The following is a 26,641-nucleotide window of genomic DNA, read 5'->3' on the forward strand; positions in this document are numbered from 1 at the left end:
CAGCACCAAAGAGGTAACACAAGTATTTTTGCTATAAAAGCCTGCATAGTGTATAAAACTCTAGTGTTAAGTTGGTCAACCTGACGGTCTTATGAAATTTGACAGATTGCGTACAAAAAATTGTTGCTAATATATTGTATTTCGATCCAATTTATGAAAAGTGTTAACAAAGACGACATTTATCCGACCACAGACATTCAATGATGTGAAAACCTAGAACCTATTGCAAAATAATTAATCTGTTCAGTATATCGATTAATTTATTAATTGAATAGATCAAAGTATTTTTTATTTACAATACTCGATTTCATTCCAACGACTGTTTATTCAATTATAAAAGCAGTACCTAACTATTTTTTAATTTTAAGGAAAGTAAATAAAAATCGCTTTTTCATCCGCGCATTAATCGATTTTTAAAATGTCAAATTTTCCTCCATCTCTATGCCACTACAGATTATACACATTTCAATCAAGAAATGCGATTCGTCAGATTATGACGAAGATTTTTCAAATGAAAAATAAATATTGAAATCCAAGTGAGTTTTGGTGAAAAAAGTGATGACACATCTAGTTAAAAGACACGAATTATAGATAAATGTGTTATTGATTCGATCCAGTGAGTGTTTATACAAGAATTTTAATGAAATCGGTTTGTTTACACATTTAATAAATCGGATAGGTATAACGTATACCAATCCTACCAAAAACAGTAAGTAGCCATATATTAAAAAAAAACTTTGTGTTTGGTTGGCCAACCTGGCGCCCATCCGAAATATGATAGATCACCGGTACAAATATCTGCTACTAACTCTGCCAAATAAAAGTAAGAAATTTAAAAAAAAAAACAAATTGGCGGGAACCTTGTGAATTGGCCGTGGGTGGACATTTTTTGAGAGTGTGAATGTAAACTTTCATAAATGGAATCATCGAGTGCTAGTGGCATTTGTTTCCTATTAATTGTTTAGCATGGGTTTTTTTTGTGTACTATTCTCCTGTACCTAATAGTTGAAAGAAAAGCAGATTATGCACCTCGCATTAAATAATTTATATTGCCCTCGTGCTGACGCTCGGGCTCCAAATCGGCACTCGGTGCAGTAATAAATAAGTTTCTGCTTGGTGCAACAGTCTACTATTAAACTATGTAATGTAGCTTCGAACTTGCCTACCAGGTATAAAAGTATAATGAATGGTATTCCAGGAACAGTGTGTCAGTGTGAAATAGTATAGATAGATAGAAACTTTAATCCTCATAACAAAATAACATGGCTCTACACGTTTTTGATAAAAACAAAGGAATAAACGTTAAGAAGAAAAAACATGTTAACAATCATACAGATAACAAAAAGTTACAAGACAGATATAGAGATCAGTTGAGTTGTTTACTTTCAAATAAGTAATGAAATTGCTTTTATTAATTTTTATCTTGTTTTAAATAAATTATAAAATTACTGCTTGTGCCTGTAGCTTTGCCTCGGGAGATGAATAATTATAGCTACTCTATCCCTTAGGGCAGGGGTCGGCAACCTGCGGCTCGCGAGCCACACATGCGGCTCTTTGGATGTGACGCTGCGGCTCATTAGTTCCAAACTTTATTTATGCAAGTACTAGTTATTGTTGACAAGAAAGTAAATTAGCCTGTGCCATTGTCTGTCCCTATTTTATGGGTAAAGATATGAGAAACTCTCACATAATTAAAACAGGCCAAGCGTGAGTCGGACTCGCTCACCGAGGGTTCTCTACAAATTTGTAGATATCTATGAATCTCCAGCGTTACAAGCGCCCTGCTCCTAAACAAAGAATCTATGCTGTGTGGCTAGATTGGTTACTCACATAGAAAGACAGATGCAAAAAAAATAAGTTTTTCATACTTTTATATGCACTTTATTGTATTTGCAGATATTAAGACCGGAAACTGAGCCCACCAAACTCGGCGTGCCTATAAACGGAACTTCATACAAACATATGAACGAAAATATGAGCAGCAGCTGTACATTGCCATCAGGTAATACATCTACCACTTTTTGTTGCTTATAATGGGGTTCAATGCAGATAACCCTTTATTGAATAATAAAACCATAACTTTTTTAATTTTGTATTCCGGGTAAAACCCAAATTTTCTTGAGTTACCTCTGTCAAACAGATTTAACGTTAAATTGTAATTAACGTTAAACGATGTACCGTTATAAAAATGGTAACGTTATAAGCTGTTAACGTTAATTCAAAAGTATCGTTAGATTACTTCTCACTTTTACATTATATCGGCGTCCCTGGTCATCATTCAACTAAATCAGAACATTTGATTATGCTATTAAATCTACTCAATAACGATGTGTATGTACTTGTATGTAATTCCTATCAAAAAATAATTAAGAATTGCTATTTTTTACTTGGTAAATTAAACTACTTTACGGATTATATCATGCATTTGTGATTATAATTTTGATCCCGACGTTTTGAGTCCATTTGAAATCTCATGGTCACGGAAAAATTAAAAACAAACATTACCGATTTAAATAGTGTTACTTTTTTAACGTTATAATAATGTGAATTGGGTAACATTAACAAGCCCTACTATTAACTGTCAAGAAAATGTACCGTTATTAAGTAACGTTACGATAATGTTAATACGGTATTTGACTATTTTGTATATGTTTTATAAATTAAAACTACACAATGCCTGTTATCGAATAGAAAAACAATTTTTAAGCTACCTTTACAAATAACAAAGTTATAAAGGTTTGAAATTCAAGATTAGACAGAGAAAGACATACTGGCATGTGACGTCACACGCCAGTACCGCCATACTTGCTGCATAGAGAAAATCGTTTGAGAAAGAGACAGGTATATAGATTTTTCAAAAAATCACTATAAATCCAATTTTCAACCGATTTAAATTTTCTCTTCGCTAAACACTATCTGTATATCTATATTTTCATAATAATATTAAGATATGGCAAAATCAGGAGTTGTCAAATACCGTATTTATTAAGTAACGTTATAATTAATACCGGTACAAGGTATTTTTATGATTTTACCGTTCCGTAACGTTACTTATAATATGAATTTGGTAACGTTAACAAGCCCTGATTTATGTATTTGTATTTACTCGACTGAAAAACATTACATTCAATGCGTTATTTGGTTTATAGGCGGTCTCCGTCGCAAGCATTCGTTTCACGACGTGCTAGAGTGGGACGAAAGTCGGCCGCTAAACGCGTCCCCGCCGGGATCGCCCACTCGCCGCGCGCCGCGTCGCCTTGACGCATTACAGCGGATAGTAGACATCGTCAAACGAACAGGTTTTTTTAATTATTATTATTTAATAGTGACTAGCGCCGGCTTATCACGAGTGAAACTGTGACTAAGTTAAGGTTTATATTATAATCAAAAGCACTTTAAATTTTCACCTCCCTTTCCCCTAAACAATAATCGCGTGTAGACGGGGCGCGTCACTAGCTATGTATTTATGATATACCTACACCATCCGTAAAAAATAAACATGGTGTTATTATTAAACTGAAAACCTTAGATAACCCCAACTTTCTTTTTTTAATTATTTAAAATTAGTTTACTGCAAATACATAATACCTTAATTAGTGAACTATAAAAAGTGATGTTTTGCAAGATAGTAGCCGCTTTAGTTACGTCTGCCGTCATTTATCTGATGGCTAGCCTATGATTATGGTTCTAGGAAGTCGCTGACGTGTTGCCGACTTCCACAATTCAATATTGAAAGGCTAAAAGTTGCGAGTAAACCATGCTGTGGATAACTATTCTATGACCTGCATGAAGTAACAGTATTATTTAATTCCAGGTGTTAATATAGACGAAGTAGACGCGGACGCAGTTATGCCGGCCATGAAGAAGAGAACTCTCAACGACGAGGAACAGTACAACGAAGACATCCGCTTCAACATCGCTGTCAGAGAGACCTTCCTAAACAGATTTGTGCATATGTTTCTTATGTACGAGAATTTCGTCATTATGCCGGATCAGGTATTAAAAAAAAACTAGCATCTTCCTAATTAGTTATTACACTCGAATTTAAGTTATTTGTCAACTAGATCGACTATTTTATTTGTTTCAAATTAATATATTTCACTTGCATTAAGTTTTACTAAAATCTGCCCAAAGCAACATAAATAAATCAAAGCATCTAAAAATCTTATTTTGCAGTTATTAAAAAAATGGTTTTTAGGACGTAAATAAAGTATTTTTATTAAAGTCCTCTCTGGAAATTATTGCTTTATGTTGTGATCTACCCTATCGAGTTAACTCACAAGGCTAGCGACGTCGCAATTCAGTATTACCGTATTACCATACAAAAGATTTAGGAGAATCGTATTTTGCATTTTTATATCTCTTCTTCTTTTTCAGTTTGTTCAACCTTCGGTGTAGGCCTCCTTCATTTTTTTTCATTCGTCGCCACGTTGAGCTCTTTGGATCCAGTTTGAGCCATTTATATAAAAATAATCTGACTTTGATATGCTGCCTGTTACATATTGCCATTCTTGACCTAGCTATTGTATAAAACAAAACCTACTAGACACTGGATAAATTGTCCTCCAATGAACAGAGCCCAATTAAAAAAAAAACAACAACAATAGTTTTTGTATGGACTAAAATAAAACCATCAATGAAATTAGTTACACGCTCAAATTATTTTCTCATATGATAAAACTGGCACGCGTGCCATTCTTTCCCCATCCCTATCCTATTGGATACCAGATAAAGTTTCAAATAAATTTTCTTTGTCACCAGGATCGAGAAACATGGCTATCGTCCCGCGAGTCCATGGTCAACTTTGACAAAGCCTCGTTTCTCTCCGACCAGCCGCAGCGGCACCGACCTTTCCTCTCCAGATTCCTCGAGACGCAGATGTTCGCGACGTTTATAGACAACAGGATAATGTCCACTTGGGGAGAGTACGATGCCAACTTGCAAGTGTTCGAACATCGAATCAAGACTACCAGGTTAGTTGGAATATTTATGCATGACTTAGTGAAATGAAGCGTGGTCATAATAGTCGAAAGCTGCAAACATTTAGTCAATCAACTTTGACACCTCACGAAGATAGCTATCGTCTATGCGCGACGCGATGGATTAATTTTAGAGGGCTATTACAAATTGACTGGGAATGCAATCCAACTGCAACCTAACTGCTGACTGTCCACCCAATTTCCTTTTATTGAATCAGGCATTACTTTGCGAAGGTCTGTCTCAATGAACTGTAAACAATTAGGTATTTTGCTCCCTCGCGACCTTACGACAGCTACATCTATGCAACAAGTTCCTGTTCATACAAGCCCACCACTACCACACTACGCTGACGCGTTTCGAACTCAACCAGAGTTCATCGTCAAAGTCGTGGCATTTATTGCATAAACGTAGCTGTCATAAGATTGTGGGTGAGCAGAGTATTATGTATTTATAGTTCACCCAATTTCCATTGTAATCTGCAAAAGTGCACACAAATTGCCTGCTAGCTGCATTACTCGACTGTTGCAGTTACGTTGAAGTTATGAAGTTTAAGATGAAGTTAGTCTATCTGTTAGAGCCCTAAAAGTTGACACTTCGACTCTTTTCGACCATGCTGCTGTATGCTAAAAATTTTGCACTAATCATAATGTTTGTGGGTTTATCACACGAAACGATGCGAGTAACAGTAGATTATACACTTTGAGTTTGACCAATAACATCGCATTAAAGTTAATAATAAACCAGTGTGCATTGATTGCTTGCTCGAAGCATCTACTAACCTATTAACCGTTGCTAATTAGATTGATTACATCACCAAGTGATAATTCTCATGAAATATTAATTTTGGTGTTAAATTAATCATATAAGTATATCAAAAAATGTATATTGCCAAAAAACAAGCTAGTTAAACAAAAAAGTTAGGTACTAGTCTCAGCTTGAGCAGGGCTCGATAACTCGGCGCTGATTTTTAGAAAGGCCCCTGGGATGATTGAGATTAGAGAAAAGGAACAGTCGGTTGCAGATGTCATACTAAGACTATTTAAGACGTAGTAAAACTATTAAAAACCCTTTTCACGGAAGTGAAATGCTGCGAATTATGATTTCAATTTGAGGACAGGAAATCAAGTGGAGGTTGGTGACTGACCATAAGTGTGTAATTGGGAGATCCCTAAAACGAGACGTCTTTATATCTGTCCGTTAGGTTAACTACGTTCGTATATGCAGGTGAGAGACGAAGTTATGCGGGAAAGCGAGACGGAATTATATTGAACTAGCTTTTGCCCGCGGCTTCGCCCGCGTGGAATTCGGTTATCGCGGGCTGTTCCCTCGGGAACTGTGCATTTTTACGAGATAAAAAGTAGCCTATGTCACTCTCTGGCCCATAATCTATCTCTATGCCAAAAATCACGTCGATCCGTCGCTCCGTTTCGACATGAAAGACGGACAAACAAACATACAAACACACCCACTTTCGCATTTATAATATTAGTATGGATTTACCTAAACCGGTCTTTCTTATGGTGAATTGTGGAATTTATTTCTTCAATAAATATAAACGACCGACAGTAGATGTTTTTATTTGATGACGCAGATACTGAACTATTGAGAAAAAAGTTAGACACCTTAACTCAGGGATTTAAACATAGTCTAAAGCATGTCCGTTGTGCCATAGGCAATCTGTACTAATATTGCATATGCAAAAGTATGTCTGTTACCTCTTCGCGCTTAAAATGATGAACTGATTAAGACAAAGTTTGGTATGGAGATAGTTTGAAACCATGGGAAGGACATGGGCTAGTTTTTATCCTTAAAAATGCATAGTTTCCGCGGTATAGCGATATACGGTTTTTTCTCAGAGTGAGTTCCGGGCAACAACTCTTCTTCTTATTTAAGTGTTACACTCTTGTCAGTGTAGCCGACGAATGGCTACAACTAGTTAACCATAAATTGTATGGGTAATTTTCATGTCACAGCGAAACTTTTACCAGTCCATGGTTTTGTGTGGTTGACTAGGTGAACATGGTCCAACTTTTTAAACTCCACCCTTTTACCGCATTTACGTCAGTCGCTGCAACACAGGTCTGTTGTAATCGTCATTGACTAATGGGACATCCGTTCGTGTAACCAATCGCATAGCTCCGTCGCTCAGCCTCACCGACAGCGGGTTCAGGCAAGGTGTTGTTCCAGACGTCGCTTAGGCGAGGGGGGCATCGCGACCCGCGGGTACAGCGTGTACGCGGGGGCTGCGGGCGCCGGCGCCGGCGCGGAGCTCGAGGTGGACCCCCCCGGCGAGCGGCTGCCGCACCGCGCCGCGTACTACCGCGCGTTCCCCGCCCGCCTCGACCCCGCCGCCCTCGCGCCGCCGCCCTCCAACGACCGCAGGTCCGAAACGCCGGCTTAGGTCGACTTAGTGTTGCCCAATGATACTCTATCGATAGCTGTTTGATAACGTTAATATCGATAGCTCGGAACGACGCAAAACTATTGACGGCAAGGAATAGAAAAAATAAAAGGAAATGCCAATAAGTTAAAGTTTGTACTCTAACCAGGGTCGCTGGAAATGCACACATGCTTCTATTCGAAAAAGATCATAACTACAGAGTGGATTTGAAGTAGCGATTACAAGTTTTATATGAATATGACTAGTGCGGTTGGTTAGATAGATAGATAGATTTATTTATTAGATTAGATATCTTGTTGTTTATTGGTCTTACAGTTATCTTATAACTTACTTACCGCAATGCAATCTTACGTATATAGATACCTAATCAAATGCAATAAATGTTTTTCTAGCAACAAACTATATGTAAAGACAAATGTTTTATTCTAATTAAAGGACTTTTATACAGTTCAAACATAAAAGATCCTATTTATTACGCACCTTCTTGATATAAATAAATACTTAGGTACATGTACTAGTCTTATCCATATTAAACTTGTAATCGCTACTTCAAATCCGCTCTCTAATTATAACTCTGTAACGGACGTTAGTACTATTATATATTCTGTGGCAACGGTATCGTAATAAGGGCTTTACGGCAATAAAGGTATATCGTCGAGTCTTTTCTACAGTATGTTATGACTTAATATGTATGACGTTATGACAATTGCATACAATGTGATGCCTCCTAGCGTGGAAAAGCAGAAAAATAATTAGCAACTGTAAAAATAAAATTTAGTCATTGCCTGACAAATGTCTCTAAAATATTAGGTACTTACATTATAAAATTAACATTCAACGTGGCTGAATACATGGCTACAGAACTGCCGATTGCTACTCAAATTATCAAATTCAAATTTCGAAAATACAAATCGAAAATACAAACTGAGACATGGGTGCACAGAATAACCAGAAAAAGAGACCAGCACTGGGAATCAAACCCAGGTCCTCAGCAATCCGTGATACCCGTAAAAGCCCCCAAAAAAAAAAGTAACAAATTTGGAGTTGAAATAAAAAATACAAAAAGACTCCAAAAAAACAATCATAAATTCAAATTTGACAACCAAATTGACGCACCTATCAGCGTGTTTCGTTGACATGGCATTTCATCTTACTTTATCTATTCCGCGAAACAATAAATACTATTAATATTGGCGATAGTATTGTACTTTGCTAATGGTATTGTCATGTCATCCATCTACTATCAATAGTGGTTTAGTGTAGACCTATCGATTGAGTGGTAACACTAAGGTCGAAGCGAGGGAGAATCGATGTGCAGTACCATTACGCCCGATGTATGAGGCCCACCGAATCAGTCCATCTGTTAGTCATTATCTGCATTACTTTTAAAAGCTGACTTTACTAGGTTGATAGATTTACACATACTGGCCATTCTAGCCTGAGATGCAAGTGTGTATAGGTACTAAAGCAGAACAAGGTATTTTCACAAAGTTTAAAAACACGTGAAGTCAGCTTTAAAGCGATGTGAAAATATTACTAAGCGATAAGCGAGAAAATTCCATTGTAGCCTTAGATTAAAGATTCATTATTATTGTGTCCTCTCGATATACGGATATCGAATTGATACAGATAGAGCATACTATAATCGTCCAAGTTACCTATATTAAGTTCTTCATTACACAAATTTAAGCTGGTTCGAATTTTTATTTCTTTGTATTAGGAATTTGTTATGAACATGAGGGCTGTAAGGGTAATGCTTTCGAGTTCTCGCTCGCGATTCGTCGAGCGAAGTTAGCATCGGTTGTCCACGCCTGCATGCCTATACCACAGCTAGTGTTGGACAAAACTTGAGTCCTCATGTCTACATTTATGGCTCAGACTCTAATCGTAACACTCGACTCAGAAAAACAGGCAGACTGTTGCTCGACATGTTGCGAGCTTAACGAGTTTCCCAAAACTTGCGTTTGATATTAATTTTCGAATTTTCTTGTCCGTTCGAGTCTGGTTATGCAATAAGTCGGGCACTGGGCGTCATTGTGGTGTGATGGATGTGGCATTGTGATGTTGTGGTGTGGTAAGATATGGTATGGTGTGGTGAGGTGTATTCATATTTAATTAGTGTAGTAAAGCCACCATGTGATCTGGCCATACGCCAAACTTGATGGAATCGGATTTCGTTCAAGTATCGTCTGCAAACTTGAGTTTTGTTACAGACTAAATTTACGTTTAAGACTAGCTGTGTTACTCAGCTAGCTAGAGTTAGCTACTCACCACAAGCTCGCGCTCGACTCTGAACTCCCGATGATGTGTCTCAACGAGCTGTCAAAAATTGAGTCGAGTTTATAAATAAGGACTCGAGGACTCAAGTTTTCCCCAACACTAACCGTAGCGCACCGAGATAACTCCACTTATTATCAATAAAATATTGATTAGTACTAATTAATTAACCTACAATTTATCAGCAATTATCAATACTCAGGGAGATATTTAGTACTGTATTAAGCAAAAGAAAAATTAAGACTTTGTTAACTCGGTGAGCAATTTTGAAACTTCTTTATACTCATTGATCTCTAAAAGTCGTTTGTGTTCGACAAAGGAGTATTATATTATCACATGAATCAAACGCCCGCTTTCCTTGTTAGCATGTGATCCATCAACGTTTGTTGTGATTAGTGATTTTTTAATATTGTAATTGGCACTACCGTGTAGTGTATAAATGTAGAAACAACTGATGTTTCCAAATATAAAATGTATTTATTAAGCTGTTGAATCTCCTATATTTTTTTCTTTACATTATTTTGGAATAAGCAGATTTATTTTATTTAAGTGCCTCTAAGGTATTGTTAAAAATTCTTCCATTTTGTTGTGAGAAGTTATATTTGCTTGTATTTATAGTTAAAATAATCATGCGGGACCGAAATTAACTCAGCATGTTATGCCTTGAACTGCATGTAGCGGCTGAATATAGAGTATCACTTAAAAAAGCTGGCAGCTAAATATTGCGCTTCTATTTACCTTTTTATGCTGACGTCTATTAGAACTTTTTATACCTATTAAAAGCCTTTGACTATTAAGTGACACTTGTATAATTAAATTAATTATAAGCCGTAATGAACGCGTATGCACGTTATATACCTCCGTTGAGTCTCGCTCAGTTAGATATATTTTTCAGCTCAGATTTATACGAATTGTTATCAATATAGAAACTCAATGAATTTATTTAAAATGATTCGAATTTACATTTATTAGTATTTTACTGGGTGCTTTACCGTTTGATATTTAAAGTAGTTATTTTTATATTTGTTCTAGTTGTGTGATAATTTATTCATTGATGTCTGTATCTGCTCCAAGCATGTGTTGTGTAGACATTGATGTGTATCATTGTGATTTTATAGTGATGTCCATTCCATTTGTATTATGTGCAATCATGGTAACATTTTTGTTCATCCTAGTATTTGGGTACAATTTATAAATCGTTTTTGTCAATCATAAATGATTAAGTTTAAGCATAGTCGACGATAGCAAATAACTGAAATATAATAATAACTTCATTTTACCTGTTTGCAGATTTTAGTTTATGTACATAACTTACAGTATAAAATAAATGTTGTTGAACTATTTTTGTGTATTTTAGTACTTTATATACCTTTTCCTTAGTAGTCACACCCTAGTCATGCGACAGTACCCGCCGCTCCCAGACACGTCAATCAAGTGAAATGGATCTTGAACTTTCTTCTTCTAATTTTTGTTGCAAAAGCTTTACTATACACTCGGTGGAACCCTGTTGCAGGGAGCCTCTAACGTACAAGCTTGTCAAAGTATAATTTGATGTGTTATATTATTAGACGTCTCTAGGTACGGCAGTATGTACTCGACGCAAATTCACGGCCGATTTGCTTAGTGCTTTATGTGCTTGTTTGAATGTGGGTGGTTAGTTTTATGAAAGTACTAAAACAAAAGATTGACTTTAAATTGCAGAACAAATAGTTTGAAGCGTATTAAGAATGCAAAGTGGCAAGTGAAGGATTGTGCGCCAGAGTTATTGCTCGGAGACATCGGTAGGAGACTGTCCACAGAGGTTACCACTGCTGCCATATCGCAGAATCATCGGGCTTTCGTGGAGAAACTGTTAAAGGTATGCGCTGAAATAGAATACTTAACCCGTCATCTGCGGAAACTAAAAAAATACTGCATTCTAGTCTCTTTTGTTTTAATAAGTAATTCTGCTGATTTAAATAAAAATAAAAAACAAAAAGTAGCCTTAAATTTGGTACTGATTTATATCAAACAGACAAGGGGTGAAGTTGTTTCAAACAATAAAATCTAAATAGCGTTAAATAATTTCATCAACAAGTGGTGTGGCGTTGGAACAACTCGATTTCCGCCGGCTTGTCTAAATTATAAATATTTTACAAGACATCGGTGATGACTGATGAGTAGTAAATATGACAAAATTTACGTACTCACTCCGAGGAATTGCGTTCAAATAAATACCTAACTCACGCTTCTCTCCTCTGGGTTGCGCCTAAATAAAAGGTTAACTTCGCTTCACTTGCTTGAACGATTAGGTCTGCCAGTAAAAGTTGGTCTGATTTTGAATTCCGGGATTTTACTAAAATTCCTTAAGGTTTTTTATGTGTATGAAGGACACCCATGCAAAATTTAATGTACCTAGTTACTCTTACTGGTTAATCCCGTGGGATTACCGTGAAAATATCGTGGGTAAATCGGGGTATTGTACAGATCTAGATATAAATACGAATAAGCGGTTTAGATATGTATGATTAGTTGGATAATCACGCGATTTATACTTAGCCCTAACTAGACAACACGATGTTTATGTTGAAAATGGCTTAACTATTGCTATCTCGTTTTAAATAGGAATGTAAAAGCAAGACGAAGCGCATGCTACTGGAAAAGATGGGCACTGAAGAGACAGACCTCGGCCTAGGCTGCGAAGTGTCAATAACGGGAGTGGAGGAAAGCACCATGATTGCGTCCTTGTGCGACTTGCTAGAAAGATTATGGTCGCACGGGGTGCAGCATAAAATGGGAAAGTCGGCACTTTGGATGCACCTCACTAACTACCAGGAATTGGAGCAGTGCAGCAAATCTACTAAACCTATAGACCCGAATTATCTTACGCCTGGTACGTATGCCAATTGCATTTGTTAAAGTTATGTATGAATAAAACACACTAGCTAAATCTTGACCTGCATAATCAAAATGTGAGGTATCCCACAGCTTAATTTTTAGCTAGAGGAAACATTGTAAACTTCTGACCCTATGCTACCGAATCCTTACCCTTGTTACCATTTTCGCTTATAGGGAACTGGCTGTCGAATTATTTAGCTGTTCGTGGTACGATTATAATAAAACGTTTGTATAATATGTTGTGTAAGTAACAATTTTCGACATTTTTTTAAACATGCAGCTTTGGCCTGGTGTGTGTTACGGAAACGGCTCGATTGTAAGTAATAACTTGTATACAGTTTTTTGCAGCAAAATTTTAACTTTAATCTAGAGTTCTAGACGAATACATAAACTACTCTTAAATGGGCACCGCTCGCAGAAAGCACTGCTTTGTACATTGCATTGATTCATTCGAAAATATACGAGTACAGAGACACTTAAGGGGTTGTTATTCGAACGTTTCAACCGGTTCCGTTTCGTGGTCACATATTTTTATGAATGTAGAATGTAATGATTTTATAATTATTTTTTCAACGGTCCTGTGCTTCTACTAGATGACGTGGAAACTGTTACATAATCTTTTACCATGTCAACAAAAATGTGTCCACGAAAATCATACGAAGCGCATAATAATGACCCTAATACAATACCATCGAAATCAACGAAACGTGACAGTATAAACGAGAGCCTGGCTTAACTTATTACCCATTTCAGACTTGTCCTCCGTTGGGGCGGAGGTGGAAGCGCAACAAAGCTCGAGTAGCAGCAGCCGTTCGCGCGACAGTTCGCGTGGCGGCTCGCGTGATAGCTCGCGGGACAGACTCAGCAACTCTGGCACGCTGGAGCGGCGCCCGTCGCAGCCCAATCCGCTGCGTCCGCTGCCTGAGAGTCTCACCTTCGATATGAGGTAAGCGCAACCGTTCGCAGAACAGTTCGCGGGATGTGCGCGTACCAAAAGTGGCATGCGCATGCAACTCAGTAATTTTATAATTAGTCTATTCATGACCAACGTCACGCTCCACTACGCTCAAATGACAGATGACCATAGTAGATTGTTCCATCGAACAGAAAGTTATTTATTTTCCGAGTGCCAATTTGGAGCCCGAGCGTCAGCGAGGGCTTTAAAAAGCTCGAGGGTTTTATATATTACTTAATGCGAGGTGCATAATCTGCTTTTCTTTCAACTATTACAGGAATAGTAGACGAAAAAAACTCATGCTAAACAATTAATAGTAAAGAAATGTCACTAGCACTCGATGATTCCATTTTTGTAAGTTAACACATTCGCACTCTCAAAAAATGTCCACGGAAAATTCTCAAGGTTCCCGCCAATTTTTTTTTTGTTTAATTTCTAACTTTTTTTTCGCAGAGTTAGTAGATATTATCAGATATTTTTACCCGCGATCTGTCAAATTTCGGATGGGCGCCAGGTTGGCCAACCACGCACACAGTTTTTTTTAAATATACGGCTACTTACTATTTTTGGTAGGATTGGTAGCAACAACTTTTTGTACGCGATCTTTCAAAAGCAATCTTAATTTGATTGCTTAATAACGATATCTCTTATCCGGGTGAGCGGTTAGTTCCAATGGAATGCCGAAAGTTTCTCGATGAGGGCTACGGTATAGATGTCGCTAGCGTCACTGCTTAAGTGGCTAAATAAGAAACAAACAAGCTGAGATATGTGGTGCATAGGGGAAATTCGTGTCTGTACTGTTGTCCAGCAGTGGTGTAGCGGTATAGCACGCGGCACGGAATGCCGAGGACCTGGGTTCGATTCCCAGTGCTGGTCTTATTTTTCTGGTTTTTCTGTGCATCTATATTTCAGTTTGTATTTTCAATTTAGGTTTTACGGGATGACCGTAAAAGTAAAAATTTGGAATTGAAATAAATGACGTCGGTTAAAAATACAAAAAGATTCCAGAAAAACCAATTTAAGTTTATTTTTTATTTATTTTTTCACTACCACAAAGAGATGCTAAATTTCCATAAGCCAGGCACCATAATCATATTTGATGTCTAAACTTTAATGAGTCTCTTTCTTTGCCTTTCGTTCTGATACCTGTATTCATTAGATAGGAACTTGTTTAAAAATTGATACACAACTTATTTGCCTGATGGTACATTATTTTATCTAAGAAAATAAAGAAAGAAAATACATTTAAAAGAAAGAAAGAAAGAAAGAAAATAATTTATTTATAACAGCAATGACACATAATTAGTAAAAATAACAATAAGAAATGTTGCCGCTATAAAAAGGTCCCGGCTCAGCATATCGCTGGTTGAAAACCAGCACTGGTCTTCCGCCGGGCCACAGGAGAGCTTATTATATGTATTCGACTTTTTAACTTTACAGGAACATCCAAGCAATGACAGATATCAAGACAGAAATAGGCTACGCTCGAGCCTGGGTTCGACTATCTTTAGAAAAGAAACTGCTTTCAAAACACTTACGCGAACTATTGGCCGACACAACGCTGTTGCGGTCACAGTACAAGAAAACTGCATTTTTGCGGTGCGAGGAAGAAAGGGAACAGTTCCTGTACCATTTGCTCACATTAAACGCCGTCGATTACTACTGCTTCACTAACACTTATCCCACCACTAGTAAGTTTTTTTTTATACAGTGAAATACTGCTGAACTATATGTAGAGTTGATATATACATGTATGTAGCTGAACACGTTTTTAGAAGCGTTTATTTAACTTCAAAAAGTTATTTGTTGATTCAAGTCAAATTTGACCTTCTTCCAGTGGTCAGATTGACCTGAAAATGGTGTACGTATTTAGACAGAATCTTAAGGAAAACTAAGTGCAATCCTCAGAAATTATAGTCCGCAAAAGAAACTTACAATTATTAGAAATTATTTTTTGTTATTTTATTAAGTACAGTCGAGGGCATAAATATTTATTCAGCCAAAATATATGTATACATCAACCTTATGGCATAAAGGCGAATAGATATTTTTGACGTCTTGGTAACGTACACATATTTAAGCCCTTGACTGTACATTAAATAGTGCTTCAGTTTTTTATACCAAATATTTTATCTTCAGAACTGCCATATCGAGTGTTGATCGCGCCTTCCCGGAAAGCGAGTCAAACGACTGCCAACTGTTGGATCGCTATTTCCGGCGTGAACGGAGATTCTACGCCGAAGATACCTATACCCCGCAACACCAACGAATTCGTGTTTCACGTAAGAATTCGTTTTTAATTATTATTTTTTACATTCCGATTTTTTGCTGACCGGGCTGATGAAAATGCACTCGACTTCAACCAGTAGTTTCTGACTTATGCAAGCGAGATAGACATTAAAGATTCTTTATTGGATACCACAAATAGACATAGTGGCCAAAGAAACAAAGAATATTGCACGAGCCGTTGGCGAGGACTTGATTAATTCGATTTAAGTCTTTCATTGTCAGTTTTATTTATTAATATTAGAGTGCTTGTATACTATTTTGACTTCCAGGATGAAGTAACTATGTTACGACTTCAATTATTGTAAAATTGAGCGCAATATTCACCAAGAAACGTCATAATTTGGCGAAATTAGTGGTGTAACTAAAACTATGTATCTTTTTTGAGAATAAATAAATAAATAATAAAATGAAATAAATTGTTTCAGCATAAAAACTTGGGTGTTATATCAACGCTGCGGATCGGCCACGACAACTCTGGACTCTCGCCGCGCTGGCTGCTAGATCAAGTGTATGTTAGAAACGAAGTAACGGGACATACCTATACGTAAGTTGTTTATTGTTATTTAGGTAATCATACGACGTAGGACGTCCACCAACGAGATGGAAGGATGACCTGGTTAAAGCCCCGGGTTTACGGTGGATGCAGGCCGCTTCCAAACGAAGCAGTATATCACAAATCAGTACAATAATTTTAGACAGATACAAAATATAGGGTAGACAAAGCGGTCTTATCAGTTTAAAGTGATCTCTTCCAGACAACCATACAGTACAGAAGCTAATAAATATAAATACGTCGAAGTAGGTGGTGACAACAAAAACACAGGAGAAACAAAAGCAATAATATTAAAATACAAATATAATTAAAAAATACAACCATAAAATACCTATATACCAACCTAAAATAGCAATAAAAATTTACAAAAAGGTCTTATGTAAGAAAAGGATATGCAATTAAGAAATATAATAAATAAAAACAGGACTGTAAACAGAGTTAAGATCGTAGTGTAAAGTAGTGAGCCTAGGCGAGATTTTTGAAAATGGGTAGAGATTTCGCTTTCCTAAGCTAAAGTCGAACTAGATTTAAAAGAAATGTTTCCCAATGTAGTAGTCACTATAAAGATTTTTTTAACAATGCCAGTGACCAGCTTCCTGCGAAAAATCATTCAGTAAGCTCAAATTAATAAAATCTTACTTGCGCTCGACGATTGGCCAAGAAAAGTTGACCGGCCTAGCGATTTTGTCGATTGAACCCTACATAGGACGGTGCCTGTCGTATGAAAAGGTTATTAACGATTTCGCAATGAAGAAAGCGCGAAAAGTAACTTTAAAAAAGTTTATGGTTTGCTTTAATAAATCTTTACTATGTTAACTCATTCATTTGTGTATTGTGTAGTTGTGAGTAAAATATTTTCGAATAAGTAAACGTTTTTTCACCAATTCATACTTAAACGCAATTTATATTAAGCTACCTTCCTTATTCAAAACTCTACCATATCAAGTATGTACTTAAAATTAAATTAATTTACAGTTTACTGAAACTTTGCAGGGTGATTATTATAGAAGTATGAAGGCCATAGTGGCCCAAAAATTAAATCTCAAGCATCAGGGTGGGCAACGCATTTGCACCAGTGAACTTGCGTTTGAGTTTAAGGGGCTGTTTCACCGTCCATTGGTTAATGTTAACTGACGGTTAAATGTGATGCCGTCTCCGTCTATTCGAACAAAACAAATAGAGACGGCATCACATTTAACCGTCAGTTAACACTAATCAATGGATGGTGAAACAGCCCCTTAGTGAGTGAGACACAGTGGGTGGTTTAAAAAAGTAGATTATTCTTCCTTCCAAAATATTACATAATTGATCCATCAACACTAAGGTACCTATAATATCTAAAAAAAAAACAAGGGCGCATAAATAGTAGATTGTTGCACCAAGAAGAAAGTTATTTATTACTGCATCGAGTGCCGATTTGGAGCCCGAGCGTCAGCGAGGGCTTCAAAAAAGCACGAGGGCAATATAAATTACTTAATGCGAGGTGCATAATCTGCTTTTCTTTCAACTATAACAGGAATAGTAGACGAAAAAAACTCACGCTAAACAATTAACAGGAAAGAAATGTCACTAATCGATGATTCCATTTTTGTAAGTTTACATTCGCACTCTAAAAAAATGACAACGGAAAATTCGCAAGGTTCCCGCTAATTTGTTTTTTCTATATCTTACTTTTTTTGGCAGAGTTAGTACCAGATATTTTTACCCGCGATCTGTCAAATTTCGGATAGGCGCCAGGTTGGCCACACAGTTTTTTTTTTTTTTTTTCAAAATTCGGCTACTTACTATTTTTGATCGGATTGGTAGCAACAATTTTTTGTACGTAATCTGTCAAATTTCATAAGACTGTCAGGTTGACCAACCTAACACTAGACTTTTTTACACTATGCAGGCTAATTTTATAGAAAAATACTCTTGTGTTACCTCTTTGGTGGTGCAATTAAAAAAAATCTAAAACAATTCAATAAAGGATTTTCATACATTTTTTCTGCTCTAGAGCAGAAAAGTCTCGCTTTGTGCTGGGTATTTAGTGCGGTTATGATGAAATTAAAGCATAGTTTGAAGAAAAGGCTATTTACGGCACTGCCAATCCAGGTTCCCATGCAACCGTTGGCTGGGTTCCGGCGTCGATGACGGATCGACGGAGCGTCTGCTGGTGGCGGCGCGGCTGCGCGGGGAGCGCACCCCGCGCACCCCTGCGCCTGCGCCGCCGACCCCCACCTCTACGCATCTCTCCACGCCCACCATACAACACATGATCGGTCAGTATCGCCGTGAAAAAAAGACACCTGCCTTAAAGCAACGAGTTAGGACTCTTGCACATAACACAATACGATATAGCGTCCTGCTACGGCACGTCATCGTTTCACGATGCGACGTTGTGTTGTGAAAAGTCACACTGCAATCCTTCGTAGATGTCAGATTTCGTAGTTGGGTATCCACGCAAGTAGTAAAGCTTAATGCACAATATCATTTTGTTTTTTAACTATTTGCAAATTTAGTACTTTTTAATTTTATTCTTACTTTAAGTTAACTGTTATTATGCTAATATTTTTTATACTATTTATTATATTTTTCTACTATTTACTTTATTTTTTCTACTCTTAACATGACCTTTTACAAATTATTGGCTGTATTTTTTTTTGTGAATTATTAATTTAACATAATTTTTTACAAAGCATGTTTTTTTGCATGGTTCAGTCTCACCCCAGTAAGGAGCCGCATTCGACAATAAGCAACTACCGACTGTATAAAATATACAATAACGTTAAAGCGAGAAACAAACCTTGTGTAAGTACTGTTACCTGTGCTCGACTACGGTGGCGGTTGTTTACGATATTACGGTGTTATTACGATAATGGTCTGATTCGGTTTTGTTCTGATGCTATTAATGCTAAGATTATTTATTTGGCGGACACGTCATTGTCAGATTTATTTTTCTTTTAATCTTTTATTGATTATTGCAGGTGATTGCGTCAATGCTATAGTAAAATGGCACTACCAATCTAAGCGAGATAAAGATGCCAACTCGCTCAGCGTACTTTTATGCGGAGAGAATGGCCTAGTTAAGTGCCTAGAGCAAGCGTTCCTCTGCGGTTTCAAATCGAGCCGACTCTTTGGCAAAAACTTCTTCATATGGGACTACTTTGGTAAGAAAAATTATCCTTGCTTTTTGGGAAATCTCACAACATTAGATATTGTTCATATGTACATGTTATTCAATTATCAATTATTGAACAAAAAAAAACTGTTTTTTATAATGACGTAAATTTTAGCGGTATTTGTAGATCGTAGGTTTCAATTTTATTTATACTTTGTGTCGCCAGCCAAAAAGTTAAGAATCTCACCAATAGTTTTACTGGCTATATCTAAAAATATCATTTAATATACTGTAAAATAAATTCACAGCGAAAGTAAAAGACGAATTCAAAATGAGCTTATGCGACGAGCCAACAGCGCAGGCCAGCAAAAGTTGTGGCATGGCTTACAATTGCCGGCAGGACCAGGAACATAGAGCCATATGGCGCTGCTACTGTCATCTCATGGATGAAATAAACTCCGTCGGCCGGACACTCGGCAAGGACGGGAAATTCCAGCTATTCATTTGTTTGAGTTTAAGGTTTGTATCTGTCACTGTACGATTGTTAAAAACTATCTAGCTAGATTGTAAATAAACTGTCACAAAGGTTAGTTTGTGTTATCTTCTCACTAGATTCATAAATAACAAAATAATGATCACAAAATAAGGGTTTTGCAACTATCTGGTTATATAACGATTGCTAAAGTTGCCGATAAGCACCTGCAAATGATTAAGATTAGTCTCGTGAAATTATTTTACTATGATTGCATTCAAACATGACGCACGAGATGACGGATGACCTGGTTAAAGCCGCGGGTTCACGGTGGCTGGGGACCGCTTCCAACCGAAGCAACTGGAGGTACATGTATAGGGAAGGCCTAAGTGCAGGCAACAGTAAACGTCCTACGGCTAATGTGATGATGATTCAAGCATGTCAATGTACAGTCAAGAGTAAAAATATGAACTAATTCAAAATTTCAACGCAATAAGCCCGTAGTAACATATTTTTGAGTGGTTCGAAGTTTTAGCGTAATGCATCCAGATGGTGAGGATTTTTCGAACAAAAATCAGTTAGTAAGTAAGAAGGTATAAAAAGTTTGTCGTACGGGGCCTACGGAATTCCTAAATATCACCTAAGGCTGAAATTCAAACAACTCACTAATAGTTTTGATATAGAAAAGGATGAAACTCTTGGATAGATAGGAATACCTACCAACCTTACCCAGTTCATTCATAGTAAAAAAATAAATCTAAAATAGTATGTAACGAGATATTTATAAGAATATTATATCTTAGAGATTTACTTTTACTGTAGCTGTTATGTTTACTTAAATTTTTGTACCGTCCTTTTTCTAAATTGGCATTTTTTTTTCTTACAGGGAACACTGGCTGCACAGAATGTTGGTCCCAATGTCATTGACTCGAGTAACTGCAGAAATGTATGAAGAACAGAGTTTCCTCCGCAAACGTGGTCTCCTCACCTTCCTCCGCCAAATACTGGAACCCCTGGATGAATTCGACATAGTTCTAGAAAATTCTCTCACACAAGGTATTTAATTGGTGACGTTCGATACGATACCTTCAGTTGTTAATCGATATTTTTAGTTTTGCGCAATCACTGATCTTTATGTTACTAATGAAACGCACAATACAGCACAAAATCAAAGTTATTATGTTGTTGCGAGAGTACTAAAATAATTCGGTCTCTTAGTATGTTTTTTACTTCTATAAGGCATTTAGAAGGTATTTGAGACTAATGTGTATAAGAAGAGAAGTTGTTTGAAAACTTGACTTCTGTAATTATTACGACGACCGATGTTATTGTAAACCATTTTATTCTCATTTATGTGATAAAACATTTTCTGTACTCAAATACCCCATCTGTAGTGTTATTGTTTTAGATATTTTCTTTAATGATTAAGTGACGCAAAATACTCAGTTGATTATGAATTTGATATTATGTTTAGTTATTATTTTCATTAAGTTTTAATGTAATTTAATATTTTTATGGCTTGCCAGTTAAACCCAAAGATTATTTTTTACTATGGTGCTTATGAAAGTTAAGTTTTAATTATTATTTTAGATGTATCGTAACGTAACGAAATAATATCGTGCTTGTATTCTAGATTATTAAATAGTTAAGAAACAAAATGACATCGTCGTGTCCAGCCCAATATTTTGTAAACATTACATGTGTGTCAAAACGATAGAACTGTCAGTTTTTTTCTTGTATAATGTGACAATAATGTCAACTTGTGTCACACGTAAGATTTACAAATTAAGGTTGTACGTAGAAAAAAGCATTTTTGTAACATGACAAGTTTAAAACATAAAAATATTTGACTAAAAAATTTAAACATGCAAGGAAGGTTATTGTTCCTTTTCTATCAGCTATTTCAAATTGGTGTTCTCACGCATTATAAATTGTGTCTTCGTGTAATTTTGACGTGTTTTTGATCTGATTTAAGAATCTACAAAAAAATATTAAGTATAAAAAAGATAGGGTAAAACAGCCTATTTTGGACAGTCCAATGTCTAACTCTTTTTGATCTCGAAGCTATCATGGTTATTTGACACATATATTATTTAAAAAAAATCGTTACTATTTTTGCAGACATATTTGTGCAACACATGCACCTTGAGCTGTCTTAAATTAGTGTGTTAAACCCTATCGTGAATTTTATCGAAAATAATTTAGGTGTGTCAATTTCTAGTAGGTACTGCCATTTCTAATATTTGGTGAATATAAGTAAATTTATACTACGGCTTTCAAATTGTAACCAAAAAGTAAACTGGACAGTTTTGAGAATCGGTTACTTAACGGCTCTTAGCATCGTAGCCCTTTTTACAGTTTTGTTATAGGTCTTGCATCTCACTAGCGCTCGTGGCCTTAGATTACAGTCACGTAAGTTGCCTTTTAAACAATATCCTTATTGGAACCATCACTCGCGGGCGACTGTAGTCCCTGTGCCCTGACAAAGACATCTACACAATCAAAGGTGAAGAACGCTCGTGAGTTGCAACAACTATTCAGCCTTTCATATGCCACTAACGTAGGTTTTTCATTAATCAAAGCCAATATAATACAGGAAGCTCTAATAGCTAGTTTATATTCAGGGAAAGTTATGTTGCTTAGAGTTAATTTAATCAGTAAGAATTTATTTTTAATTATTTCTCAAACCTTCCACTTTTGTATGATAATTTTTGCAATTCTCAGCAATTGTGTTAAAGTAAAGCCAAAGCTAAGTTGGGGAAGGCCTGCGCCGAGCGTGGACTTTTTCCGGCTGAGATGATGATGATGAAATTATTACATATTTTTTTCTAATACTAACGTCTCCCAATCAGACGCTTGAGAAACTTTAAGGGCCTACGCTAGCTGGCACGGATGCACGGAGCGGGCGCAGGTCTGCGGGTGCGGGTACAAGTAAAATCCGCCGCACGCGACGCATGCATTAACTCATACTATTTTTCAATAGGCGTGCACCCGCTCCGTGCAAACCGGGCCAGCTAGCGTAGGCCCTAAGCGTACCCACAAGTGTATTTCTTGCACTTTCGGATAGTGTGACCGTAGCCTAGATACCTATTAGACTAACAATAATGACTGTTCATGCAGCTACCTATTTTCAATGTTTTGGTTGTGTTTTTATCATAGTTTTGCTGCATTTCTGTACCATGTTAACAACATATGATAACATTAGGTCATACAGTGTAGTGCAAGGTGTATCCTATATACGGTTTTCTTACTCTAGCATAATATGACTGGCAATTTTGGCCAAGTTCATTTATTATTATTTGGCATTAAGGTTCTAACCTTGACTGGACTTTCAGTTTCGGCTAAGCCGCATAGTGTAGCCCACGTGTACCCCTATTTGTTTATCGTGAAACTGTTGTTTGTGTCTTGCCGTCCTCCTATTGATTATTGTCAAAATTTTATACAGCTCTGTGTCTAACAGAATTGGCTACATGTTCAGCAAAAATTGTACATACAATAAAATAAGAGTTTAAATGGGTTTTTGATATAGTTTAGCTAATAATTAGTTATTCGTGACAGCTAATCTGTTTCGAAAATACAAACTGAGACATAGATGCACAGAAAAACGAGAAAAAGAGATCAGCGCTGGGAATCGAACCCAGGTCCTCAGCAATCCGTGCTGCGTGTTATAACAGTAACAAAAAACCCGCAAAAAAAAAAACCGCAAAGTAGTCAATACTTTTTAGACACAACTGTCTCCAGTCCTCTAACGTTTATCGCGGGAATTGAATCTCTTGTCCCCTTCCCGTTGACTTGTGATAGAAAATACTAAAAAGAGACATGAGTTTGATATCTGCGACAAATCCTAGAGCCACTGATACACCTATTTTGTAAGCTCTAAGCGGCGTATCTAATAGTTAGTTACATAGATATTATTTAGCTCTCTAAGAGGTTGGTTTTGTAGCTCATACATAATCGTCCTTCATAATAAGACAAGTGTAATTATTTTATATTTCGAGTACCTAATTTACCAGTCGGAAAGTTTGAAAATGTCAGCCTATCAACACAATATGAAGCATCGATCATTATTGGAACGAGTTATTGGTGGTCTGTTTTTATTTTATATTTGCCACCAAAAAATTTACAAAAATAAGATAAACATTTGACAAATTTATCAATATGTACGAATTCCAATAATTAGAGTAACAATTCTTGTAAACTCCGCTCGTCAAACTCGCATTATGTGAATACTGCAATCAGATTGACACTTTTAATAACTGTGCTTCGCTTAGATAGACACATTATTAAGACCAGTGAAATTTTAATTTGTTTGAATTTCATTTCACCAATAAAAATGTTACATAAATTAAATTTCAATACCTAATCTTACATACAATTACATTGATAAATTATTAGTAATTGTATGTAGTTCAGTAAAGCCTACGTAATGAACGACGCGCCATAATGTCAATATACCTACCCTACAAATCGTGCCAAAATTTGTATGCCAGAAAAGTAAAATTAGGTATGTTTAAGGACCTTAGGGCGACCTCAAAAAATCTCATTGCGCCCTCGGATGGAATGTGTTCAAAATGTTGGCGTCGAGCGTGTCAAGAATTTTTAACACTGTCGTTGCCTCTGTGACCTAATAGGATAGAAAACTTAAATAATAAAAGCTTCATTAGTATCTAACACTTAGGTCTTCAAACTTACATTTGCGGTAATACTTTGTAGGTATGAATTAAGTACCAAAGATATTCTATAGAATTCAAGAAGTGTTCGATCGAAACTGAAATTTTAGTATTAGGAAGTAGATAATAAGGATGTTCTATGAAAAACTCTCATAAATAACCCCCTTTCGCTATCATTGGACAGCAGAAAACTAGTTGCGAAAAATAATCCTGATTAATTAATAAAATTGATTATTATACGATCCAGTAAAATTTTATATTTTGTTCGTGCTTTGACTTACAAATGTGACAAACCTTTCCACTTTCAATTCAAACAAATTGTAAAAACCAGAGCTCAGCTCGCTTAACCGATTAAAAATTTCACAGAAAATTATTTCAAAGGGTTCGTACATTTACTGAGTTAATAGCTGTTTATTTGCCGTCCAGCTGCCGCGGCATGCCGATACATAGATGGGTGGTGTAATAGTATGTAATACTGCCAAAGCTGGTGTACACTTTGCATCAAATGTCCGCCTTCGGCAGTTAAGTTACTAGGTGTTACTAATTTGGTCTGCATCCCATGGGAACTTTGCTCATTGCTGGGATAAAAAGGACAAACCCAAAAACATGCACACGAATGAACGAATTTCACCTTTGTGATAACATTGACGTTATGAGTACCGAAAATTGTTTTTTTTTCTTTATGCGGGATCTCTGCCCGCGGCTCACGTGATCGATGGTAAATGAGCTACATATTTACACTCTCGTGGCGAGTTCAGTTGTCTTTGAGCTTACAAGCTGCTCAGCACAAGGTTCAAATTGGAATGAAGCGAGAATGCGAATGTAAACACCAAGCTTGCGTTCGTCTCGAGGTCCTTTAACTCGTGCCCAAAAACCGCTCCGGACGCGAGCGCTGCGAGGGGCGAGGCGGGGTGCGCGCGTCAAAGGGCCTACTCCGAAATTCGAAATTCGTATCGTACCGTCCCTTTCGCTCGTATTAAATAGTAGAAGTGTCAGAGGGACCGCACGACACGAACTTCGAGTTTCGAGTTTCATAGTAGCCCTGCTGCTGGTCACACTCTCACCTCGTACCTCGCCTCGAGACTCGTACGCGAGTGTAACTGCGTCATTAGGGTTGTGCTATACGGTTTTATTTCAGGGTTAAAAATATATCACATGCATTCAGCCAAATGTAAAAATACAGACCGAAATTTTCGACATGATACTAAATTATCGTTTCAAGCTCAGTTAAATGCAGGACATTATAATGGCGTTTAAAATGCACCTATATCATAATTTATTTTATTGTATTGATTGTACCTACCAATAGTCTAAATTTAATTAATTAATTAATTTGTGACATTAAATATCATTTTTCTTATTGACTTAGCATTGTATGTATTTAGTTTGGATCTATGTTGTTCTTGAAATAAATTAATTATTGTAACATTAATTCATTTGATAAAAAATTTGTCTAATAATACACTGGTTCGAGATTTAATTTCAACAAAGTGAGAACATCGTAGATTACCTAAGTATATCCTTGTGTTCAAACTAATTTGCAGATGAAATGCATTACCTATGTTATCCAGCATTATTTGAGCTTGCAACGTAACACTAATTTGTATCACGTTCAGAATTCCACCCTATATTTAGTCCCTTTTTTTCACAACTTTATAATAATGAAGAAGTGTATTCATTTAATGGCGCTTTTGACTAACTATATCATGTCAATGTCAAAAAAAATTAAAATGCATGTGACCCTCCTTATATAGCCTACCCAACGAAGACCAAAAACTGCCTCTCAGAGGAAAAACTCGTGTATAAACGAATTTTGGCATAGTTGTAGGGAACGTTTTAAACCACATAATAAAAGTACTGATAGGTGGGGGTGGAGCTAACTTGTAAAGGTCCCATTTTTTAGTTTTTCGTAAATAACTCGTAAACACTGGCCCATAGCAAAACATGTTCTAAGACATAAGTAATGTACATAAAATTCTCTACAAAAAAGATTCTATAAGTTCATTTTTTCTCTGAGATCAATATTTCACGAGATATGGCGGGAAGGAGATGGACAAAAAAAAATAA

At 36.5% G+C, this 26,641-nt stretch overlaps 1 protein-coding gene across 4 annotated transcripts in view; it reads left to right on the top strand.

Annotated features, from left to right (window-relative positions):
- Nucleotides 1-26,641, top strand: part of pns (DENN domain containing pinstripe) — a 33,535-nt gene extending 6,894 nt beyond the window's left edge. Inside the window, exons 9-24 of one of the 4 annotated variants that reach the window (XM_074109460.1) lie at nt 1,897-2,002; nt 3,150-3,299; nt 3,815-3,996; nt 4,762-4,973; nt 7,168-7,362; nt 11,360-11,516; nt 12,263-12,530; nt 12,816-12,851; nt 13,289-13,481; nt 14,931-15,181; nt 15,630-15,772; nt 16,205-16,323; nt 18,427-18,593; nt 19,299-19,481; nt 19,741-19,951; nt 20,791-26,641. In XM_074109460.1, coding sequence (XP_073965561.1) covers nt 1,897-2,002; nt 3,150-3,299; nt 3,815-3,996; nt 4,762-4,973; nt 7,168-7,362; nt 11,360-11,516; nt 12,263-12,530; nt 12,816-12,851; nt 13,289-13,481; nt 14,931-15,181; nt 15,630-15,772; nt 16,205-16,323; nt 18,427-18,593; nt 19,299-19,481; nt 19,741-19,951; nt 20,791-20,968 — 2,751 coding nt within the window. In that variant the 3' untranslated portion in view covers nt 20,969-26,641. Of the gene's footprint in view, nt 1-1,896; nt 2,003-3,149; nt 3,300-3,814; nt 3,997-4,761; nt 4,974-7,167; nt 7,363-11,359; nt 11,517-12,262; nt 12,531-12,815; nt 12,852-13,288; nt 13,482-14,930; nt 15,182-15,629; nt 15,773-16,204; nt 16,324-18,426; nt 18,594-19,032; nt 19,123-19,298; nt 19,482-19,740; nt 19,952-20,790 lie in introns of those variants that run through there. The other 3 variants (XR_012453121.1, XM_074109469.1, XM_074109474.1) reach the window with 3 other exon arrangements.

Source organism: Choristoneura fumiferana, chromosome 2 (genome assembly GCF_025370935.1).
Source record: "Choristoneura fumiferana chromosome 2, NRCan_CFum_1, whole genome shotgun sequence".
Classification (NCBI taxonomy): Eukaryota; Metazoa; Arthropoda; class Insecta; order Lepidoptera; family Tortricidae; genus Choristoneura; species Choristoneura fumiferana.